Source organism: Emys orbicularis, chromosome 1, assembly GCF_028017835.1.
Source record: "Emys orbicularis isolate rEmyOrb1 chromosome 1, rEmyOrb1.hap1, whole genome shotgun sequence".
NCBI lineage: Eukaryota > Metazoa > Chordata > Testudines > Emydidae > Emys > Emys orbicularis.
The window spans coordinates 345,529,170-345,553,854 of NC_088683.1; the positions used below are offsets into that span (position 1 = coordinate 345,529,170).

Consider the following 24,685-nt stretch of genomic DNA (forward strand, 5'->3'; position numbering starts at 1 on the left):
TTCCCTCTGCTCCAGTTTGATGTTCTCCTTCCCTGAGACTTTCATCCTCCTCAACAGCACAGAGGCTGTTGGACTGGGGGTGGGACCATTCTACTGTGCCCCAGAAAGTCTCATCTATGTACCTCTCTGTCTCCCTTAGCTCCTCCAGTTCCGCCACTCTGGTCTCCAAAGCCCGTACACGGTCTCTGAGGGTCAGAAGCTCCTTGCACCGAATGCACACACATGCCACCCACCCAAAGGGCAGGTAATCATACATGCTGCATTGGGTGCAATACACTGGAAAACCCCCACTCTGTTGCTGGACTTCAGCAACTGATTTCAGAGTCACACTGTAAATGTGTGGTGGAGCAGGGACTTGGACACAGGTCTCCCAAGACCTATGCCAGTATTCTAATTCCTGGATAATCCTTCCTCTCTAGAAAAGTTGTGACTTTGCCAAGTCCATACAGTCAGTCAGTGTCAGGTTTAGGGGAAGGCTTCAGGAGTTCCTGGGTTCCAACCCTCCCCTCAGATCCACACATATCTCTAAAGCTTAGAAAAATAAGATAAGGAAGAGTCCCTTATCCTTTGCTTTCTCTGTTGGCTCTTGTTTGTGTGAAAGTTAGTATATTTGGATCTATCATTAATTGCTAAAAAGGAATGTGTTAGGGTGTAGTAGTGCTGCTGTAGCTTCAAAGGAAACTGATAGCGTTGCTGTTAAGTAGGGAAAAGAATATTCTTTTCTAAAGGAATAGCTGCTTATTTCTTCTTTGTGTTTAAAATCATCATAGTCCTGCAAGTCATCCTGTTGATGAGACTCTTTCTAGCTAGCAAGGAGTTACAGATTTGAAGGGCCAGATCCTCAGTTCTGCTTCATCCCTTTTGTGCTGCTTTGGCAGTTCAAAGAGACTGTGCGGGTAGCTTAAATAGCTTGGTGTGGGGGGATTCTTCAGGTGGCATCTGTCCAGTGTAAGCAGCTGTGTGGCCTCCAGAGTAGGGGCATGGCTGAAGTAGAGTATTGCCTACTCTTTTGATTTTATCGTGTGTCCCATGATATCTGGTGTTTTTCTTAAACTCTGACCTCCTGGAGTCATTTGAATACAAGAGAATCTCAGCTTTCATTTAAAAAAAAAGAAAAAAAGTAAATGTTTATCCTCCATTGTTGTGAGGATAAGCTTGAAAATGTGAACCCTAAAGGTTGAAAAGCCAGAAGGGAACTAAAAAGAACTCCTAATGTGTGATTTGGAGGCCTGGCTAGTGATTTTTGAATGCTTGGGGTTGGCAATACTGAGCATTGCTGCACTCCTGCGATCCTCCGTTACCATAACTGTCCCTTGTGAGCCATTGTAGCTGGGCTCAACTTAGAGGAGTAGCTATTTGAAATCACATCCAAGTTGGATACATCCCAGCCCTGTTCCAATGAGAGATGAGAATGTTTGGAGCCTTAATCAGTCTGTTCTAGGCCTTCTGCATTTTACTGAAGTTGCAATTGCTTTATAATAAAAGGACAGCTCCTCATCTGGTGTAAATCACTGGAGCTACTCATTTACACCAGCTAAGGATCTGGTCTGAAAATTGTGCTTAAATCTCAGTTTATTTAATTATTTTTCAGAAATGTTCCTTAACTTATTTCATTTTTTTCAGTGTCCGACAGATACCAAAGCAACATTTGGGGTCCATCTTAAAATAGTGGGAGACTGGACAGGTATGTAGAAACAAACTTTCCTTTTTAGGCACAAATACCTTCACTTGAAATTTTATCTCCTGAAGGCTTGAATACAATGATCATACTTTGATTATGAAGATTTCTCACTAGAAGTTATTCATATTTATTTGTCAAAAGTTGCCTTTATTGCTTTATCAATGCCACCGCTGACTTTTTCAGATGTGTATTTCTTTAGATAACACATTTTTTTAGTACTAACAGATGTTCTGATTGTCAGCTAATTATTAGTAATGTGCTTCAGTCTCTATGCTTTTTACAATAGCCTGCTGCCTCTGTGCCAAGTGTAATGGTGCCTGCAGAAATGCTGAAATGTGCACTCCCTTGATAAGGGGATTTTAATACCAGCAGTCTGGTTGACTGCTGGGTTAATTAACACCTATGGCACACTGAGATTACAGGTTGCTTTCATGTTCTCCTCTGCTCTGTCAATATTCTCCAGACCACAGGTGTCAACCTGGATTCCATGCAGAGGAGAATTCTAATTTGCTGCTCGAGGTGACAGCTGTTTACTTAGGTGACAGTTGTCATTGGTGTCTGATGGCTGATATTTTCCAGCTTTGCATTTTCTGTCTTAGGAGGAAGCCGGCTCATTTGTTTTTTGTAGAGGAATGTCTTCTATATTCACTTACTCTGGTTCATCAATGTGGGGTGGGCTTGGTACCCACCACTTCTCCCCAGGACCAGAGAGCCGCTTAAAGAAAAAACGAAGTGGGGAGGTGTTAACTAACTGATCTTTCTTGAGGGGTTGGGAACTTCAGCAGGTGCGACTGGCTGCCTGATTTTAGTAGACATGGTTTTGTATGTTATACTCCTTTCCCTCTGCTTAGTGTTTGTGTTATCAGTTCAGATTGTAAGCTCTCTGGGGCAGAGACTCTGTTCTGCTCTGTGTCTGGACAATGCCTAGCACTGTGGGACCCATTCTCAGGTGGTCCTTAGGCTCTACCATAATAAACCTGGTTAATAAATAAGAATAAGAATAATAGACAGTTGTACTTTCCTTCAGGTCTGTCTCCTCCGCTTGAATTCCTGTTATTTACAGCTCTCTTCCTGTATCCCATCATTACATTTCAAATAATTTACACCCGATACCATTGAGGGCTCACGCTGTATTGCAGAGAGGTCAATTAAACGCGCACATAAGAACATAAGCGTAAATTAAAGGGATGCGGTGGTGCAGATAGATGGTGAATCAGAGACGCTCTGGTTAGTTCAGAGCAATTTCCCATGTCCCTGGCTGCTGCTCCTGCTACCTGCACCTGTGAGATGCCGTGAAGAAGTGGTAACCTGGGTTGCTTCTGGCTCGAACGACTTGAGGGAGCAGATATACCATGCTGCTATAGGCATACCTACGATAGATTGTTGTTGTTTTTTTTTTGGCTAAGTCACACGTGGGTTTTGTGCTTTTCTAAAAATTGAACGGAAAACCCTGTGGCCTGAGTATTTGGGGGCAGGGAGGCAACTGCACGTGGGTAGGAGATGTGTGTAGCGCTGAAGTCAGAACAGGTTTGAAAGAGTGATTACCACATCCCTAATCAGGCGGTGACAGAAGGATAATTGAGCTGGCAACTCCTTGTGGGAGGTTTCTGTTGATGGAACATCATTTCTTGCCTAGGTTCCAGCAGATATAAATTTAGCATCCCAGTAGATGTAGGAAGTAGCTTCTGAATGAATAATTATGACTTCAGAAGTACATTTTCAGGCCAGGAGCAGATATTTAATAGATCTTCAGGCAATATAATTACTCACTCCTAAGAATTAGTGATTTAATACAATGGAACATGGGATGCATTTGAACAGCGGGGGGAAAATGTAGTTTTGAGACTCATTTAAAGGGCGTAGCCTGTGGGCCAAATCTTCAGCCAATGTGTATCAGAGTAGTTCCATTAAAGTCAGTGGAGCCAGGCCAGTTTACACCAGCTGAGGATCTGGCACGTTAATTAATACCTTTTCAGAAAGGCTGTGCATGGTCTCCCATTTTGTTGGCAGAACATGCATCCTGAAGATGACTTTTGGGTGCAGATAAGAGTACTTTTCATTTATGGTCATATGGTAATAGTACTGGAGATCCCATTGTGCTAAGCTGTGCAAAAACATATTGGGAAACAGACACTGCCCCCAGGGGTTTATGATCTAAATCAGTGGTGCCGAGCCTGATTACACAGGAGGGCCCCATAAACCTAAGCACAGCCTTGTGTGGGCCAAACAGATTCAACGTATTTTAATAAGATTTAAAATCACTTGTATTGATTTATATTTTAAGTTCAGCTTGTTTCGTGTGTATTTAGATAGGCTGTGTAAACTAAAATGATGTAAACATGACAACAAAATGCTAATGAATTGGTGTTAGTATATTGTGTTGAAATAGGGCGCGGGTCTTACGAAATGCTCTGGTGGGCCATGTGCAGCCCCCGGGCCATAGGTTGGGAAACCCTGGTCTAAATAGATAGGCCAGACAAAGGGTGGGAGGCAAGGCATAATTATTCCTTGTTTACTGATGGGGATCCGAGGCATAGAGAAACTAAATTACTTGCTCAAGGTGATACAGGGAGCCTGTGGCAGCACCAGAATTAGACCCTGAGTCCCAGTCTAGTGCCTCAACTACAAGACCAATCTTTTCTCCTGTATTTGAATCCATAGCTACCTGATTTGTATACATTTAGGGCAGTGGGGCTTGGTGGAGTGTGTAATTCTGTCCCTGGGAAAGAACAGCCACCTTGTTGGCCTTGTAGAACTGCTCAAACATCCGTGGCTGCAGGGCTAGACTCTGCAACTCCTGGATGCCACACTCATTGTTCCAGGGCCACAGTTTGGTGTTTAACTGGCAGAGAAAGAAGAGATGTTATCCTGGAAGACATCTGTCTGAAAGGGCTAGATTGGTGCCAAAAGAAATTCCTTGTGTAAGATTTCTTAAAGGAAATCACAATCCATGCAAGACTTCGTTTCCTTTTAAATGACTTGATGGGGGCTTCTAATAAATCAGTCTGCTTATGCTTAATGAAATACAATGTACTGGGTATCACCCCAAAACTTTATCAGGTAAGGTCACAAACACAGGTGGGGCTTTGGCACAGGCTTGCCAATAAAGAATGCCCAAGTTCTAATTTATCCTCTGGCAATGACTCTTTTTGTGACCAGGGGCAAGCAATATAACCTCCTCCCCTTAATTACCCTGTTTGTAAGCTGCTTTCCTGGCTCCCATAGATGTTGTGAGGATTAATGAGTTGATGTCTATAAAGCATTTGGCAGATGGGAAGTGCCATCTAAGTGGTACATTAGCCCTGGTCTGCTCTTAAAACTTTTACCAGCAGAGCTGTGATGGTTAGGGGTGAGATTTTTTTGTTGTTGCTGATATAGCTATGGTGGTAAAAGCCCTAGTGTACACATAGTTTTACCAGTATAAAAGTGCTGTGCCAATATAGTTTATTTTGCTTCCCAAACTGGAGTAAAGCACTGTTGGACCATGTAGCGGGGTGGTTACCCGCTCCAGCCCTGACAGGGTAGAAGCCAGCCCTGGGAGAGGGCTCAGGGCTAGGAGAAAAAGCCCAAGCTGATTGGGGAAGGAGCTACACCTGGGCCACGCCCCAATCAGCGTAGCTGGGCCTTATAAGAAGGCCAGGGCAGCCAGAAGCTGAGCAGAGTCTCTCCTCTAGTTGTGGAGGGAGACTGGCCTGGCCGCAGGGGAATAAGAGGGTACCTGGGAGTGAAGCAGGGCTGGGGAAGAGCCAGAGGAGCCGGGGAGCTCCAGTCTGGCAACTCCCCAGGCTGCAGGGCCTGGTTCCAGGCCCCTAGAGGTACTGGGCGGTAGAAGAAGGCAGCAGGTCAAACCCCCTTGCCTGTGATGAGTGGCTTTTATACTGCAGTCTGCCCCAGTGAGCGGGGGCTTGGTGAGGACTGGCAGTACCCCAGACTGAGGCGAGGTGGGGGTAGTGGGTGGGGGTTCCCTGGGGAGGGGAGACCCACAAAAACTGTTGGGGTATTGCCAGGGGCCAGCACCCCAGAGAAAATGGGCACCGGAGTCTGGGAGGGACACGGGGGCCAAGCTGTGGCGGATCACCGGCCTGCAGAGGGCACTCCAGGCTGGAAATTGAGCTAATTCCCTGAGAGACCAGCAGGAGGCGCTGCAGGGGTGAGTCCCGCACACTTACAGACCAGTATCTACCAGGAGAGGATGGAATGTTGCCCTAGGCAATTTGCCATCTGTAAAATGGGGATAATAGCACTTCCTACCTCACAGGCATGTTGGGAGGACAAGTGCATTGAAGATTGGGAGGCGCTCGGATACAATGGTGATGGGGGCTATAAAAGTACCTAAGATAGCTTTGCCACTTTAATTATGCCAGCATAGTTAAAGTGCAAAACTTTTCAGTGTAGACAAAGCCTTATAGTCTCTCCGATTCAGTAGATAAACATTAGCTGATTAACACCTGTTTGTTCTGCTTCTCTACTTTCTGGCTGGTGACCCTGTTCTCCTCCAGACCCGGGAAGTTTGTTAGCTGAACGTTTACAGAAGTCCTTTAAAAAATTTTTTGGTTTAATATTTGTTGTCAGCTTTGTCGCCTATTATGCTCCTTTCTCTTGCTGCTCCTTCAAGTACCATTGCTAGTTGTGCTTTAAAGCTGACATTTCAACTAACCCCCCTGAAGGGAATCGAGAGACCATAGGCCATGATGATCTGTCCAGCAATACAACAGCAGCAAAAACAAAACACCACACTCTAGCAAACAATGTGTCTTGCTCATTAACTGTACTTCAGGTCTTTAGACAGAAAGTGATCTTGATAGCATTGAAATAGACGTGCTCTTCTGCAGCTCTGCAAGATGTTGTCATGGAAAATAAATATACAGCACACAAGAATTAAGGTGAACTGTATTTTTAATAAATCCAGTAAAAAGACTGCAATATATTACAATGTCTGGGGACAAACTAGTTAGGGTTATATTAAAAGCATTGGTTTTGTACTGTGCCTTAATAACTTTTATTCTGTAACGATATCATTCTGCTATCAGACTGTTTATCCCGTTAAAGATGTTTGCAAGATGGATCCAATGTTGCTGGGTCACAACACATTGTTACAGGGACAGTATAATAGCATTGTGTTGGCCTTCAATTGAATTTGGTACTCTTACTATCCTGTACGTTAGTACATTGGCCCAGGAAGCGGTAGACATGTGACTTTGGTCTGCTTGGTTTGGAGATGAGGATAAATATTGCGGTGAGGTTCCTCAGCTTTAGGTATTGACTCTCCTGGTTTGAATCAGATATAGTATGTTCTTTATCATTGTTGCCAACTCTTGCCATATTTGGTGTTTTTCTTAAAGCTCCAGCTCCTGGAGTCAAGTGGTTTCAAGAAAATCCCAGCTTTCATTTAAACAGGAAAAAAATAAATCACCGTTCCTCATGGATGTGAGAAAAGTCTGAAAACATGAGCTGAATGCATCCTGAAGGCTTCAAACCCAGAAACCAAATAAACTTTCATGCTTTTTAAGCCAATCTTATGATGTTTCAGAATCTGATTCTTGCTATTTGAGCTGGAAAACTGGCTTAAACAGGCAGCTGGGGATTTCTTGGGATGGGGAATCCTCATGTAGTGAGACATGGCTGCATGGGCTCTGTGTTAACCCCTCACAGCTCTGAGTATAGGAGGTATTCCTGGGGGCAAGTTGTGACGTGCTGTGAGCCATTTCAGCCAGAAAAAATGTAGTGGTAAATGTAGGAACTGGAAAGAGCGTGATATTTCATTTTCAGAAACCTAAAGGATACAATTAAAACTGTTGAGATAGCCGACCATGTAATCGATAGTCACCACAACCCTAATTGAGTTTGGTTCAGAATGGAGAGAGAGAAAGAGAGGGGATGTGGAATTTGAGTGAAAGAGGTGACAAACTTGTCCCATTATCTTCATAAGTTATTGATTGCTGCTGAGTTTCTTTTAAAATATCCAGTTGCTAGTTAGTAAACAAATAAAGGATAAAAACAGTGATCAACATTCCCTCAAGATCCCTTCTGTTTTGGGTCTATTTCATTTCATGCTAGTACGCTTCAATAATGTTCCTCTTTTGTTACATTAGATTTTGCGAGGAAAAGCAGCAAGAGAGACGATGCCATGTTCAGAGCTGTACAATCAGTCACGCCAGCAGAATTAAATCTCAGTTTAACGTTCCAGAATCAGCAACAGTGGGACTCTGTTAGGCACACTAAGGCTTTAGGCTTAACTATCCGATTTTCAGACTGAGAAGTCCCACATTATTGGTGAAGCCTTCTGATCTTGCAGTTCAATAAGGATCTGATTCTGCTACCCTTACCCACAGCCCCACTGAATTTACTGCTTCCATGCGTTAGAGTTGCAGAAATGAGCCATAAAGAGCTTTGATTTTGTTGCTTATTTTATTTTATTTGTATAATTAAATAGAGCTGGGCGAAGAACTGATTTGTCAGTTTGGTGCAGTTCTGAAAAATTGAAGGAAAAAAAAAAATCAGTTGAGGTCAAACCAAAACTGAAATTGTGGGGACTTTTCAGTGAAACAGAGTCTGTTCCAGAGCAGGGATTCAAACCTGGGTCTCCCACATCCCACACGATGCTCAGATCACTTGGCTGAAGGTTATAAAGATGCGTGGGAGGCCCAGCAGCACCTTCTTGTCTGGCTGTTTTGTGAATGGCCGAAACTATTTGTAGCCAATTCATAAATAGTTTCGGGTTGACTGAAGCTGTGTTTTTGGGCAAACAAACTAATTGTCTGAAAAATTATGCCCAGCTCTAAAACTGAATATTCGTAATAAAAACATAAAAATGAGTTAGCTGTGTCATTAGCCAAAGATTGCCATAAGTAATGTTTTACTCTTTAGAACCATTTATGTTCATTGATTTTATTATTGTAAATAGATTAAAATAAATCATTAACAGAAAGGAGTCCAGAACAAATTTCGCTTACTGGCTAGACATTGAAAGCCTCTGTGCTCTTTTTACAAAAGGAAAGTTAATGACAACAAGTTTACTTTTGTGAATTTTTTTACTCTTAACCTGGATGATTTTGCTTAAACTGATCTTCATCTGATTTGGTATAAAACACCCTGTTATTTGAGTCAGCTTTGCTTGGAGTAGTCTGTTTCCTAATTTAAAGGAAACGGTCAAGATTGTTCGGCTTGAAAATTAGCCTATAGCAACAGCCTTCCTACAATGAAGGTCCTATTTTGACAATTCCTGTTATGGCCAAACCTCCATTTTTTTACACTTCCCAAACTCTGTGACTTCTTTTAAAAAAAATAAAGAAGAGGACGTAACGTGACCATTAGCAATTATCTTCGAAAAGTCATGGAAGATGGGAGAGATTCCAGAGGACTGGAAAAGGGCAAATATAGTACCAATCTATAAAAGGGGAAATAAGGACAACCCAGGGAGTTACAGACCAGTCAGCTTAACTTCAGTACCCGGAAAGATAATGAAGCAAATAATTAAGTAATCAATTTGCAAACACCTAGAAGATACTAAGGTGATAAGTAACAGCATGGATTTGTCAAGAACAAGTCAAGTCAAACCAACCTAACAGCTTTCTTTGGCAGGGTAACAAGCCTTGTGGATAGGAGGGAAGTGGTAGATGTGGTATATGTTGACTTTAGTAAGGTTTTTGATACTGTCTTTTATCACCGTCTCATAAACAAACTACAGAAATACAACCTAGATGGAGCTACTATAAGGTGGGTATATAACTTGTTGGAAAACCGTTCCCAGAGAGAAGCTCACAGTCAAGCTGGAAGGGCATATCGAATGGGGTCCCGCAGGGATCAGTTCTGGGGAGCCTATGATTCTATGACTGAATGATTTAGGTTTTTCTTATGTTTCAATATATTATGTGTAGGAGACTATGAATAATCTTGTAGTTAAGACACTGAACTGCGACTTGAAAGATCAACTGCGAGTTGAATTTTCTGATCTGCTTCATCTTGTCTGACTTGGACACTTTATCTCTCTGTGCCCCTGTTTCACGTTTTGTAAATCAGGGACAGTAATATTTCACAGGTGTGTGGTAACTGATTTTTTTTTTTTTTTTTAAATTACTTGTGGCATCCACAATTTGCTGGCCGTTGTCCACATGTGCTCAGATAGTGTCTGCCACAAAGAACTTGTAAGACTATTTAAAACAGTCTAATGATTGTTGGATGGCAGTGCATGCATTGTGTATGTATGGTACATTCATTTGCAAGTATCAAAGAGATCCAGTTTGTCAGATAATTGGAATAGGAGTTACTCTTATTATTTGGTCTTCAAAACAATTATGCTGCTTAAACTTTGCAAATATAGTAAGAGAGAGAGGGCCATTAGTAGCGTTTGCTACACTTTACTAAAGAAGATCATTAGAATATAAAGGTCCAAGTCCAGGTAATCCTGTGGATTTCTAAGCAAAGGTCCACCTTTTGTACGGTCACCTCTCTCTGTAATCATTACCAATATCCTGTATGCTACATTATGGGTTATTGAAGAAGACAAGGTCTCTGTCCTGGGATTTTCTATGCTAAATTAGACAGATTTTAATATCTCTGGTTCAGAAATGTTCAGTGGTGTTCCATCCTTCATGTGCCAGCTTTCCCTAGAGGGGGCATGGGTGCTTTAAACCATGAATTTATAGTGCCTGGCTGAACTTTCCAGTCCTGTGTGTATCTTTAAGTACCTTAGGTGCTTGTGGATTTCCAGGGAGACATGGAGGTGCCATCTGTTGATGCATGACTACGTCTCTAAACATGTCTCTGAACATGCATCCCCCTAGATATGTAAAATTTGAAAAATTAAAAAAAAATTACAATATTAACTACAGTAATAAAGTAGTTATTTATAGCTTTGTAGATTTTAAGACCAGAAATGACTACTGCGATTGTCTACTCAAACCTGCACAACACAGGGCACAGAATTTCACCCAGTGAACACAATCCAGCCCAATAATTGGTGGTTGAACTAGAGTATCCCATTAAAAACGTTGCATCTTATTTATAATTTGAATGGTTGTGACTTCATCTTCCAGCCAACAGATCTTGTTATTCCTTTGTCTGCTAGATTAAAGATCACCGTAAAGTCAGATATCTTCTACATGTGTGTGGGTGCATATAAACTGTGATCAACTCACATTTGAACCTTTTCTTTGATTAAAAAAATAGATTGAGCTCCTTAATTGTCATCATAAATCATGTGTCAAGACATCAGATCATTCTAACTGCTCGTCTCTGCATGCTCTCCAGCTTTTCAACATCTTTTTTAAAAGTGCACACTAGAACTAGACTCATTGTTCCAGTAGTGGTATCACCAATGCTATATATAGTAATATCCTGGTCAGTATTCTCCGTTCCTACATCCTAGGATTGTGTTAAATTCTTTTTGCCACAGCAGCCTGCTAGGAGCTCACATTCAACTGGTTACCAGCAAAGACTACTCCTCCTCCCAAGTTATAACAAGCACCACCGATCAACTGCCATGGCTGCTAAAATAAAAAACTATAAACACCCCAAGCCATTAGGGTGCAGGGCACGGCTCGAGAGATGACATTAGAGGTGATGAAGCCTAGAATCAAAAGTGTCATTTTGTGACAACTAGCAATTGTCTGTACATGTCAAGGCAGAAGCACTCAATTCAGGCAAGATGCCACCAGTGAAGACTTACTTTTGAAGGTTGATGGTTACATATTTTAGATGGTCCTGATTGTATGACAAAGGATTTGGTGGTCTCAAACCATTGTAGAGTGAACAGGTGTTAGGATGACTATACTTCTCACTAACTGCATTCTCAGCAGAGTTGAAGTATTTGAATAGGCATGGACACTGAATTATCTTCTCCCCAGTAGATGTGGTCACTCCAGATCAGCTCTGAGACATTGGCAGGGCTGTGTGGAGATAGTGGCATTTCCCTTTTGCTGTCCATACTGTATACATTCTGTGATTAACAATAATAATAATAAAGGCTTGAGTCTTTGTGGCTGTCAGTCCAGCAACTTCTGCGAGCACCAAATTCACCAGAATGTTGCACCAACTTTTGGAATTTCAGATGAGCAAAATGGGGGACAGTTTTCTGGTTGAATTTCTAGTGCATGAGCAAAAAATAACGGTTGTAATATGATGAACATGGCACCCCTTAATGAGACAGGTGATGATTAACTATTAACTAATATTTAGCAGGTGATTAATAGTACAAGAAAATACAACCATGTGAGAGATTTCAACAGAAGGGCAAGTGCTTATCAAAAATGTGACAGACATTGCAGCCTTGTGTGCTATGCATGGCAATGAAAGGCATGAGGGTCATGCTAAGCAGAGGAGGGTGTGCTGTGACAGTAATTAGCAAGGGCTTGGCACAACCACCATGAAATGCAACATCTGACAAGCCATTGTTCACCATGCTTTTCATTTCACTGACATTACATATACTCCAACCTCCTGCAGCTCTTCCTGCTTTCGTTTTGAACCCCACTTCTTGGTAACAGTGAGGTCGAGTATCATGTGACCTTTGGCTTATGCGATGTGACTTTTTTACTAAATTGGTCCAGGATAAACTATACTGAAATCATCTTTCATATCGTTTGTTGCAACGCCAGTTATGCAGCAGAAACATCAATATTTACGCTACTGGGGAAATGATTTTTTTTTCTGCAGAAAACTTTAATGAAAACCAGAAAATTTGTTTGTTTACATTCTCACAGATTGAGGCAGCTGAACTACAGCTGCCCTGAGGCAACACGGCAGTATTTCCAAATCAAAATATTTTCATTTTCAAGCAAAATATTTTGGTAGTCAAATTTTTGGTCCCCCAACGCCCACCAAAATCAAACTCCCATTCTGTTATAGGCCAACCTCCCAGATCAGAGTACATTTCCTGTGATGACCAGAGTCTCCCCTCTTGGAGAGGAGAGGCGAAGCATCATGGGAGTCCCTGGCCATCCTGCATCTTGGGAGATGTAGTCTGAATGGGAATCCTGGCCCATAGAAAAGGATAAGGACTCGAGGCAGTGCAATAGTGTAGCCAAATTGAAATATTTCGGGTTTTGGCTGAAATATTTTGGTTTTTGAGTGCTTGGGTTTTTTGAATAAAAATTGCAATTTTCATCAGAAAGAGGACACTTGTGAAAAATTTTGTTTTGTCAAAAGCCCAATTATCTATCCAGATACATCTCCCATGTATTTCAGCTAGTGCTGTTCCCACTTCGGAAGATCATCAGTGCACTTTCAGTAATTAGCAGGGAGCCTGTTCTGTGTTTGGAAGCAGATGTACTTAAACACAGTGGGAGTTTGCTTGGCTATTTCTGACCCAGTTGGAACCAAAAAATATTAAACAGGGCATTGTGCAGATGGAATAGAGCATAACCACCCTCCCTGGGGGAGCATCATGAAGGATTGTGCCTCAGGAAAAGCATCCTGCTGTGTGCATGCCTGGTGGGGAGGAAGGAACTGAGTTTGATCGGGTTTTTGGAGAGGGGCTGAGGGTATGCTTCCCATAACAATGGAGTGGTGGAAAGGAGTCTTAGCAAGTGTCTGGCTGGCTGCGTACTTGTGAAATGATTACTTTAATACTACTGGGATTTTATTGTGATCTCAATAATAGAGCTTGTAGAGCCTTGATAGGCATCTTTATATTATTTTGAATCTGAATAAATAAGTTGGTGGGTTGCATTCTCATTTCAATAAACAGAATTTGGCATCCTCCCCTAACATGGACTGAATATATTCCCTTATGTGTTTTGAGTAAGAGATAAATGTCATTTCCTCAGGGAAAATTCCACATACACTCCCACACACGTTTTTCAAAAACATAACCAGAGATACTGTGTTTCCTTCAGTGACTACCACTGGACTACTGACTGCATAGTCCATTCTCCCAAGGATCTCCGTTATGCTACAAGTATTACTCAAGCGCTGCTTCAGCTCAGCAATGATGGGCTTTTTAAAAAGTGAAATAACAATAATTTGAATAATGATTTATTCTAATGTGTATTATTGAATGTCTGTATTCTGTGAAATGGGGTTTTTTAGGGTAATTGCGCCCCATAATTGAATTGCCTGGGTATCTAATTTTGCTAATTGTAATTTCTTAGTAATTCAGTGGACAGTAAACCAACTGTTTAGCACTTAATTCATTACCTTCTGCCATTTCTGTTTGCAGCAGACTTGACTTTTCCTCTCAGGCTTGTTGTGTTGCTTGATTTATAAGGGCGAGTGGATTCTTTGTAGGATTTAGATATTTTTAATGCTCTGTGGAAGGTACTTGAATGGGCACCATAAGAGAATTTAGATCTATAGATGGATGGAATCTAGATACAAGTTAGATAGGTAGAAAGCAAGTGACTTGACGAATTGCAAAAACATTCATGTTGGAAAAGTACATTGCTACACACCTTTCCCAAGGATTGTAAAAGGAACTGTGGTCTAAATAACATTTAACCAACTGTGTTTTAATCTGGTAAATGTCTCAGCACAATTCACTAATGTAATACGGCAGAGTAACATTTACAGCTTAGTCTTGTTCTTATTCAAGTCAATGAAAAAATTTGCTGTTGACTTGAGTAGGAGCAGACTTTGTACCATGTCAAAACTATTGTATTTAGTATTCCCGTTATGTTCCTAGAACCATTGAAATTAAAGATGGAAAAGGTTATCTAAGAGCAAATCCTATAGTCTTTACTAAGACAAAACTCCCACTGACATTAGTACAAGGACATTGGGATCTATAGATTGTGAATATAGAAAAAATAAGTTAAATATTAGTTAAAGAAGAAGAAAAGTATTAAGATTCATCTGTAAACTGTAGTCTACCCTTAGGATATTGGCTGGCTAAAGTTATTAGCAATAACTTCTTTAGCTCAGTTTTAAGACATAATAGCAGAAATGTACATAGAATGAGATAAAAACAATAGTTAGATTTATTACTTGACACATTATATGCTTTACTTTGTGCTATGCATCCACATGAAATAAAGAGAAACTAATATATCATGTCTGGTTTCATTTTCCCATCATCAAATGATCTCCTTCACACAGGGTATTGCACTTCATGAGATAGAATAGGAGGTGGAGCTTCAGATGTGGTGAGGTCTTGGGAAAAGTCATGCATTTCTTCCTGTGATCATCCCCAGCTGACTATTAAAGTTTATTCAGAAAACAGGAACTTAATTAGGATCCAGCTGAGCTCTGATTACTTTACAGTGCCCTGTGTTTTCAGTGCAGCCATGGTGGGGGAAGCTTTTGCAGTTAAACTTGTAAGTATTCTGGGAAAGTCAGAGTTGAAAACACAATGGGAGTGATACATTACATATATGATGTATAATTAATTATATATTGTGTGTATATATAATGTATGTATGTTTTTGTTCCTTTATTCAACCCTTGTTTCTATTGATTTTTATCCCCTTTGGTTAGATAAATATATGGCTAGACAGGGATTGGAGGCATTGGCCCTTCAGGGTACACAGTGGTATTGTTTTTTCCATATGTAGTGGCTGAGAATTCTATCTACCTTCCATGCTTCTATGGCCCCATATACCATAATATATGAGCACCTCACAATCTTTTTGTATTTATCCTTACAATTTCCCTGTGAGGTGGGGAGGTGCTATTATCCCCATTTTACAACTGAGATGCAGAGAGACCAAGGGCCTGTCGACACTGCATTTTAAAACCCGCAGCAGTGAGTCTCAGAGCCTGGGTGTACAGACTCAGGCTCGTGGGGCTTGCACTACGGTGCTAAAAGCAGATATGTAGATGTTCAGCTCAAGCTGGAGCTTGGGCTGTAAAGCCAGGGGAGTGGGATGGGCTTCAGAGCACGAGCTCCAGCCCCAGCCACAACCTCTACCCTGCTGTATTTAGTGCCATAGCACAAGCCCGGTGAGCTTGAGTCTGTTGACCCAGGCTCTGAGACTCACTGTTGCAGTGTAGACATACCCTAAGTGACTTGCCCAGGTCCGCACAGGAAGGGTGTCTTGAAGTGCTAGGCTAATGCCCTCACCATTGGACCATCCTTCTTTCATTCTGTTGTTCCTTCTTGTGTGAACTTGCTTGCTTCTGAAGTTTTTGAAAACTTATTTGTAACAAATGTAGCCACCATGAGTAAGAAACAGTACAGAACAAGGAAACTCTCAGTTAAAATGGCATATTTTCCACTCCATAAAGCTCAGCCTACTGCATTTGTTTCATGAGTGGAATTCTACGTGATTAAAAAAATTACAAAGGGATGGGAGATTTAAAAACACTTTGCACCAATATTTATATAGTGTGGTTAGATGTTCGGTTGCGTGTGTGTGTTCTTTCTGTGTTCTCTGTGTGCTGTCCCTCCCAATGCCCACAAGCTCCATGAAGGTACGAAGGCACCAGGCCAGGTTTATTGTCGATGAAGCACGATACTAGTATCCGGACCACTAATACATGTATGCCGGTAACAATGGACCAGCTCAGTGAACGGCAGGACTTTCTGTCCCTCCGTAGGCTAGACAAAGACATTCCCTCTGAGATACATCTTTATACCCCGATACAAACAAGTTACGTACTGCCCCTCTGACATAGTTAGTTACTGCCCCCTGACGTGGCTAGTTATTAGCTATCACCTTGTACATGTTGGTTTAATCAAAACATCTTTATTACGTACTGTCATCCTGACCTTATCTTTTAGGAGGGGTTAGTGTGTTCGTTATCCTTGGGGAATGCTTTTGTACCATCCTTGATATTGGGATGTTCTGGTACCACTTGATATCGGGATGTGTTTGTGTGAGTACTCTGTGCCTAGCACTTCTTAGGAATGTGTATTTCTGCAATATCAGTGCTGTTCTTGCCAAATTCTGTGAGCAGGTCCTGCCTCCTGCTCAGAGCTTGTCTTTGCTTTATATCAGTAAAGATTTGACTACTACTTTAGGACAGGCCTCAGATCAGGCCTCTGATACAAGGGCTTATGTCTCAGGCTCTCTTCCTACTACAGATAGTATCGGTCTCTCTCTTCCCTCCCCTGCCCTGCCACCTAGGTTTGTATAGGGGAAGCCCATTAATACTACTTTAATGTTTTATTGGAATGGAATGTGAACACACTTTGTTCAGGGGATGGTTAATTGTATGGTTTGGGGATGTAAGGAGCTGCAGAGTACCAAAAAAATAGTGGATGAAGGGGATGATGCATACAATGGCCTTTTAACAGCCTCAAAACACCCTTTGGATATCTCAGAAATTACAGATGGAAAAGGCCATGAGTCCAACCCTGGAAGTGCAAGATTATTCCCTCCAGTTCTAGTGCTTTGTCCACTCTAATTTTAAATGTCTGAAGCCATTATATAGTAGTTAGTTGTGTATTTCTCTTGAGTGCCATAATGAATGTGTATTTGAAAACTGTTTGTGAAATGATCCAGTAATTATGGTCTAAAATAAGATCAAATGTGAATGGACAGGCCAGCTGGTACTTTGCAAAAGATCACAGTCATGGGGTGATGTTTCTGCTGGTGATGGATGCAAAGTTTCAGCCTGGGATGGAATTCATTCCAGTATTTTGTTGCTGCTACTTGAATATGCTAGATGCAAAGCAGGGCAGCTGCTGCTCACTTGGACAAATGTGTATAAAAATATCTTACACTTCTGAGCATCTTGATGGATCTGGTTAATGTTTTTTGTAGTGTGTGTGTGTGTGTGTGTGTGTGTGTGTGTGTGTGTGTGTGTATATATATATATATGTGTGTGTGTGTATATATAGTGACAAAGTTCCTCCTCTATCTTGGTGGGTCCTGCGCTTATTGGCGGATTTTCTTGCCGCAGAGATTCACCATGTGGGTTGGGGAACAGCCCAGAGACCTTCCCCTCTGGAAGAACCCACAGTCCAGGTCAATTGGGAGGTTTGGGGGGAACCCGGGCCCGCCCTCTACTCCGGGTTCCAGCCCAGGGCCCTGTGGACTGCAGCTGTCTATAGTGCCTCCTGTAACAGCTGCATGACAGCTACAACTCCCTGGGCTACTTCCCCATGGCCTCCTCCAAACACCTTCCTTATTCTCACCACAGGACCTTCCTCCTGGTGTCTGATAACGCTTGTGCTCCTCAGTCCTCCAGCAGCACACCCTCTCACTCTCAGCTCCTTGCACCTCTTGCTCCCAGCTCCTCACACTCACACCACAAACTGAAGTGAGCTCCTTTTAAAACCCAGGTGCCTTGATTAGCCTGCCTTAATTGATTCTAGCAGCTTCTTCTTAATTGGCTCCAGGTGTCCTAATTAGCCTGCCTGCCTTAACTGGCAGGTTCCTGATTACTCTAGTGCAGCCCCTACTCTGGTCACTCAGGGAACAGAAAACTACTCATCCAGTGACCAATATATTTGCCCTCTACCAGACTCCTGTACCCCACTGGTCTGGGTCTTTCACTATATATCTATATATATCTATATATATATATTATATATATCTATATATATCTATATCTATATATATAAATTAATTAATATAGTGTTTGATTTTTACACACATAGTCACTGAAGCCATGGCCATGTGCTGGTCTCAGTGCATCAATGTTCATTTTATAATGAAATGAATAAATAAATCAGTAGCCTGACTCCAGTGTTGGACTGTTCCTGGTCCCCCCCCACAGGTTTACAAGGACTGGAGAGAGCACAAGGAGAATTCCCCCAAATCCTCCTACACCCAATTCTGAGCAGGTACAATGGGAGCCCTTTGTTGTGGGTGCACAGACTTTTCAGGGCAAGTACCAATGTCAGAGCTTAAAACATTTACATAAAAAGATTAGGTATGTTTTAATTAAAGTATAACTCTCTTTTTTTTACTTTTTCTATATTCATTCTAAGCACTATTAGCCTTGTAGCACTTTATATGAACTTGTGTTGAGGAGTTAACTGTACCTTCACAAGGGAAAGAGGTATAACGTGCAGTATGTCTGAAAGGAAGGACAATCTTGTGGTTAAGGAACTGGATTGGAACTCAGAAGATCTGGGAATAGTTCCCAGCTTTGCCATGGGCTTTCTTTGTCACCTTGGGCAAGTCAGTTAATCTCTTGATGCCTCACTTCCCCTTCTATAAAATGGGATTAATAATACTACCTCTTTGCCACCTTTGTCTGTCTTGTCTGTTTAGACTGCAAGGTCTTTTGGGCAGGAGTTGTCTTTTAGTATGTGTTTGTACAGTGCCTAGCACAATGGGACACACATTTCAGTTGGGGCCTATGGATGCTACTGTAATTAAAGTAATTAGGGCTAGTAGAAAATATCCAATCAAAAGTGTTTTACAATGGAAAATTGGGCTTCTGACAAAACATTTTTTTTTTTCATGAAGTGTTTTGTCATCAAAATACTTTGGCCCAAAGTCAAAAGATTTTGAACAAAAACTTGTGGGTTTCAAGTTTTCACCAAAAACTTTAAAACTTCTGTGGGGAGATTATTTTTTCAGACCAGCTCTACAAATAATAATATACCCAGATCATTCTGTTGTACGAGTGAGAGACTGGAGAAAGGAGAGGGATTGGTCAGCATTCTTAAATGTCTGAACTAAATACAGGACAGATTAATTGTGTGCAAATCATAGCAGTTAGGGCGGATAAAAATGGTTTCCTACATGTTAGTAATAGCAAAAGGAATTTGTTTCAGGGATTTTGTGGTTTGTGCTCTAACCACTTATGAATGTTGTATCTCACTAAGTCTCTTCCCCACATCTCAATCTTACCTAGAATATTTGTAATATAGACTTTCTTCAAGAGGAGATGCATGTTCAGCATTTCCTTAACTTCAGAAACTCAGATATTAATAAGTCACAGGACAAAAACAAACAATGGACACTGCACTCTTGTGACCTCTTATGGCTCAGCATAGTTGCCATTTTAAGCCCTTAACTGGCAAAACCATCATCTTAAACCCTTCTTAATTTTTTTTAAATAGGGCACTGAGGAAGTGCTTATGACAGTGCTTCTAAATTTGCAGAGCTTGGAGACAAGACCTGAGTGATGGGTCTGACTTCATTTTAAAGCCCTTGACAGTTTTTTGAAAGCTGACTTAGCAAAAAAAAAAAAAATATATATATATATATATTTTTTTTTTTGCTAAGATGGTAAACAGCAGCTTAAGGAGCTATTCATAACAAGTGGGGTGCATAAAAATTTACATAAAACTAGGCAGGTGTTTTAAGTTTGAAGTTGATGATGGCTGCAAACGCCCATGTAGCTTAGGGTAGAATTGAGACCTGTGTCTCAGAGGAAAGCAGAAGTGCTATAGATAATTACAGAAGCATAATTACAAATATTCCAAGCTATGAGTGCATCCCTATGGGGAGAACTTTGGAGTGAGCTAAGCATTTGGATGACAATGTTCTATTCTGCATCGCTAACAAAGGGAAGCATTTTTGCTCTTGCACTTCACTCATTTTACAGTCACTTTCTAATTACATTTCTGTTCATTCTTATTAACATTGATTTAAAAAAAAAAAACCTAGTAATTGTACAGATATGCTTAAGCAGCCTCATATCCTGTAAAAAGCAATTAACTTCAGTTGTACTGTTAATCTGGTCCAGTGCACACAATGTTTCCATTAAGAGTTCAGGGACATCTGAAGCTCTCCAAAAAAGGGAGGAGGCTTAGGTATAGAGGGGAACAACACCTTAAACTGTATTTGTGCACTATTCTGACTTAATGGATCTCTTGTCAACATGCTTTTTAGTAACAGAGGATTTTTTTTCTGCCTTCACTAGCATAGATTATGTACTGTTATTAATTCCTATGTATTTCATAAACGGGGGGACACAGGAATGGGATTCAGAAGACCTGGATTTTTATTCCAGCTCTGTCACAGATGAACTATGTGACCTTGGGCAATCACGTACGGCATGATCTTCTGAAGTGTTGAATTAATGGGAGCTGCATGTGCTCAGCACCTCTGAAAAATCAGCTTTAACCTCTCTTTGTTATACTGTGCCCATCTATAAAATGGAGATGATAATGCTCATTTACCTCCCAGGGATTTTTGTGCAATTTAATTGTTATGCACTTTGAGATCCTTGACTGATAAATCTTAGAGAGATGCAAGGTATTATCATCAGGCTATGATTTCCATTCAAGCCACTTTGTATCACTAATGGCACATTTTGGAATAAGGAAACATGACTTGGTAGACAGTTTGGAATGCTCTTATTATACCATATTTTCCAGTCATTACCATTTAGTATTGTTACAGATGACTGTATCACACAATCCTATTTGAGAACGTCAAGGATGGTGATATAATTAAAAAGGAAAATGGTGCATTTCAAATGACAATCTGCCTGTGTAAATTAACTACTAGAAAACAGGGTAATTACAAATTTTATAAAGTATTCTTTTCTCCATTATATACAATAATTCCATGGAAGTAAATGGAATTGCATGTGTGTAACCGAGGACTCGTGGTCTTTTGGAGACAGGAGGCCAAAGCAGAATAGGACATGTCTTTTCAGAGCTGCCGTGTACTCAGAACTGCAGTAGAAGTCAGTGGGAACTGTAGATGCTTAGTGGGGATGGAAAGGGGTTTTGGTAGACGTCTGTCTTGATGAGATCCTGTTGAATTGATTATTTTAATGCTGCTGAGATTTGATTGGTGGTATTAATGGTGTGTTAGGGTGCCTAGAGCCTTGGATAGGTCTCTTTTTAGTTATTTAAATCTAAATAAACACAGTAAAATAAAAGCACAACTCCCTGCCCCAAAGAACTTAGTCTAATTTAGACATTCATGGAGGGGAGGGAGAGAGAGTGAGATCATTAGTAGTTCTTTCTTTCTGTGAATAATTTTCAGGAGCTGGAGGTTGCACATGCTTGAGGAGATTGTAAGATGTATGCATGGTTGTGTGAGAAGATATTCCTAGCCCATTGGCATGGAAGGAGGATACAAAGACCCATCCACACTGGGAAACTGGCTGTGGTTTGAAATGGTTTTCTCAAACTCATCTGGAAAGCAGACTCCAGTAAGAGAGCTGTGCTGGCTGGTTCCTGCCAGTGTGATTTGGCCACATCCTCCTCAGCATTGGCCAGCACAGTCACATTAGTTGAAACCATTCTCAAGATCACCTTTTCAAATGCAGCACTGCAATACAGCCAGGTGGCAGGCATCAATAAGAGAGGCCAGGGGCATAGGAAAGAGAGAGAGAGTAGGGGAAGATGAGAGCAGAGATGTAGCCTGTCTTTTGGTCTGGGATGTGTCACCTAGGCTGTGGCCTGTTTCAGACAAACAATGGTGGTATGACATGTCTACTCCCTTACTGAGAGGTGTCCTACCTGCTCTCGAGGCCCTTTTCACAGTGTTCAGATGCAACTGAGTTCACTTATACATAACACTTTCAAAACCCTGTGTAAACTAAACTAGAGAATGTTCCTAACTTGTACCTACAACTTGTATTGATCTATCCTTGGGTGATATGTTAAAGCCCACCTTGTGACCAACATCCATGGGGTGGAAGGAGCACCCCCTCCCCTGAACATATTGAAGTGCACCTTGCATGTCCTGTTCAAAGGCCAATCACTGTTGTAGTTTGTTGCAGCCATGTGGAGCAGGAAGACTCCTGCAATGAGTGCAGCATCAGCCTTTACATGGTTAGTCAATAAACATAGAATTTGGCTGACTGCATCTTTAAACCAGTAAACAAACACACAAGGTAACTGCCTGGTTGTGGCACTTTAAACAAAGGCCCTGACATGACCCCAGGGTTCTGGGTTAGGACTGAGGTGCTACTCTCCATTCCCAGCTTCACCCACCATTCCCCTGTGATGAAGCAGGCAAGCCTTCTTAACTTGCCTGATGGCTCCTGATTGGTTATTGTCTCTTCCCAGCCCTCTTCTACACTCCTGGATGACTAAGTCTTGTTGGTACTCTGGCCGGAGTATGTCACCATGGTGATTCATGGGAGTTGCACTTCTGATGCCTCATTCTCCTATTTTTTTCTATTGGCCAGGCTCCCTGGTTAGAGTGCATCTCCCATGTAGCACCACAGCCTCCCCTCTTGGGGAGGGGAGGCAATGCATCATGATAGTCGCATTGTTGCAGTGTATCATGGGAGATGTATTCTGGCCAGGGAGCCTGGCTCATAAAGGAGGATGAGGAATGAGGCACTCGAACTACAGCTCCTGTGAGGCAGTGTGGCTGCATTTCAAAGTTGAAATGCCTTTGTCTTTGTTCAATAACATTTCTGGTTTTGGACATTCACCTTTTAGTCCAGAAAAGAAATTTTCTGCAGAAAGTAGAAACTTTTCTTTCTCTCTCACAGACAGAGTCATTTAATAGAAAACCCAATTTTCCATCAAAAAACAATTTTGAGGGAAAATTTCCAACCAGATCTAGGTCTTCCTTATGGGACACAGTGAATATACCCTCTTTCTTCACTAGGAATACATATCACCCATGGAGTAGGTAGGGTGAACTGGGATGTTTGGGAGGCACTGAACTCTGCAGTGACTCTTGAAGGCATAATTACATAAGAACAACCATACTGGGTCAAACCAAAGGTCCATCTAGCCCAGTATGATTCCCAACATTCTGTTCGCTTTTTTGATGTTTTCAGAGAATTATGCACAATGACTCCAATATCTCTTTCTTGAATGGAAACAGCTAATTTAGACCCCATCATTTTATATGTATAGTTGGGATTATGTTTTCCAATGTGCATGATTTTGCATCAACATTGAATTTCATCTGCCATTTTGTTGCCCATTCACCCAGTTTTGAGAGATCCTTTTGTATCTCTTTGCAGTCTGCTGCCTGGGACGTAACTATCTTGAATAGTTTTGTATCATCTGTGAATTTTGCCACCTCACCGTTTACCCCTTTTTCCAGATCATTCATGAATATGTTGAATAGGACTGGGCCCAGTACAGACCCCTGGGGGACACCACTATTTACCTCTCTCCATTCTGAAAACTAACCATATATTCCTAACCTTTGTTTCCTATCTTTTAACCAGTTATCAATCCATGAGAGGACGTTCCCTCTTATCCCATGACAGCTTACTTTGCTTAAGAGCCTTTGGTGAGGGGACCTTGTTAAAGGCTTTCTGAAAATCTAAGTACACTATATCCACTGGATCCCTCTGGCCCACGTGCTTGTTGACCCCCTCAAAGAATTCTAGTAGATTGTTGAGACATGATTTCCCTTTACAATAACCATGTTGACTCCTCCCCAACAAATTATGTTCATTTATGTGCCTGTCAATTTTGTTCTTTACTATAGTTGCAACCAGTTTGCCTGATATTGAAGTCAGGCTTCCCGGCCTGTAATTGCCAGGGTCACCTCTGGAGCCCTTTTTAAAAATTGTCATTACATTAGCTATCCTCCAGTCATTTGGTACAGAAGCTGATTTAAATGATAGGTTACAGACTATAATTAGTAGTCCTGCAATTTCACATTTGAGTTCCTTTGGAACTCTTGGGTGAATACCATCTAGTCTTCTGGTGACTTATTACTGTTCAGTTTATCAGTTTGTTCCAAAACCTCCTCTAATGACACCTCAATCTGGGACAGTTCCTCAGATTCGTCACCTAAAAAGAATGTCTCAGGTTTGGGGATCTCCCTCACATCCTCAACCGTGAAGACTGATGCAAAGAATTCATTTACCACAGTTTCTCCGCAATGGCCTTAACATCCTTGAGTGCTCTTTTAGCATCTCGATCGTCCAGTGGCCCCACCGGTTGTTTAGCACAGTGGTTCTCAAAGCAGGTCCGCCACTTGTTCAGGGAAAGCCCCTGGCGGGCCGGGCCGGTTTATTTACCTGCCGCGTCCGCAGGTTCGGCGATCGCAGCTCCCACTGGCCGCGGTTCGCCGCTCCAGGCCAATGGGGGCTGCGGGAAGGGCGGTCAGCACATCTCTCGGCCCGTGCCGATTCTGAAGTACTTAAAAAAAAAAAAAAAAAAAAAAAAAAAAAAAAGTGCTATTACTTTTTGAATCTTTAGATAGCTGTTTAACTTGAGCCTCTATTATGGTGTCTTTAAAAGGTTTCCATGCAGCTTTCAGGGATTTACTTTTGGTGCTGTAC

The 24,685-nt window shown here is 41.6% G+C and overlaps 1 protein-coding gene across 2 annotated transcripts in view; it reads left to right on the forward strand.

The window, feature by feature from the left end:
* The window catches only part of NOX4 (NADPH oxidase 4), a 157,691-nt gene that overhangs the window by 68,193 nt on the left and 64,813 nt on the right, over positions 1 to 24,685 (forward strand). For both annotated transcript variants that reach the window (XM_065413060.1, XM_065413068.1), the window contains exon 12: positions 1,624 to 1,684. In XM_065413060.1, coding sequence (XP_065269132.1) covers positions 1,624 to 1,684 — 61 coding nt within the window. The remainder of the gene's footprint in view (positions 1 to 1,623; positions 1,685 to 24,685) is intronic.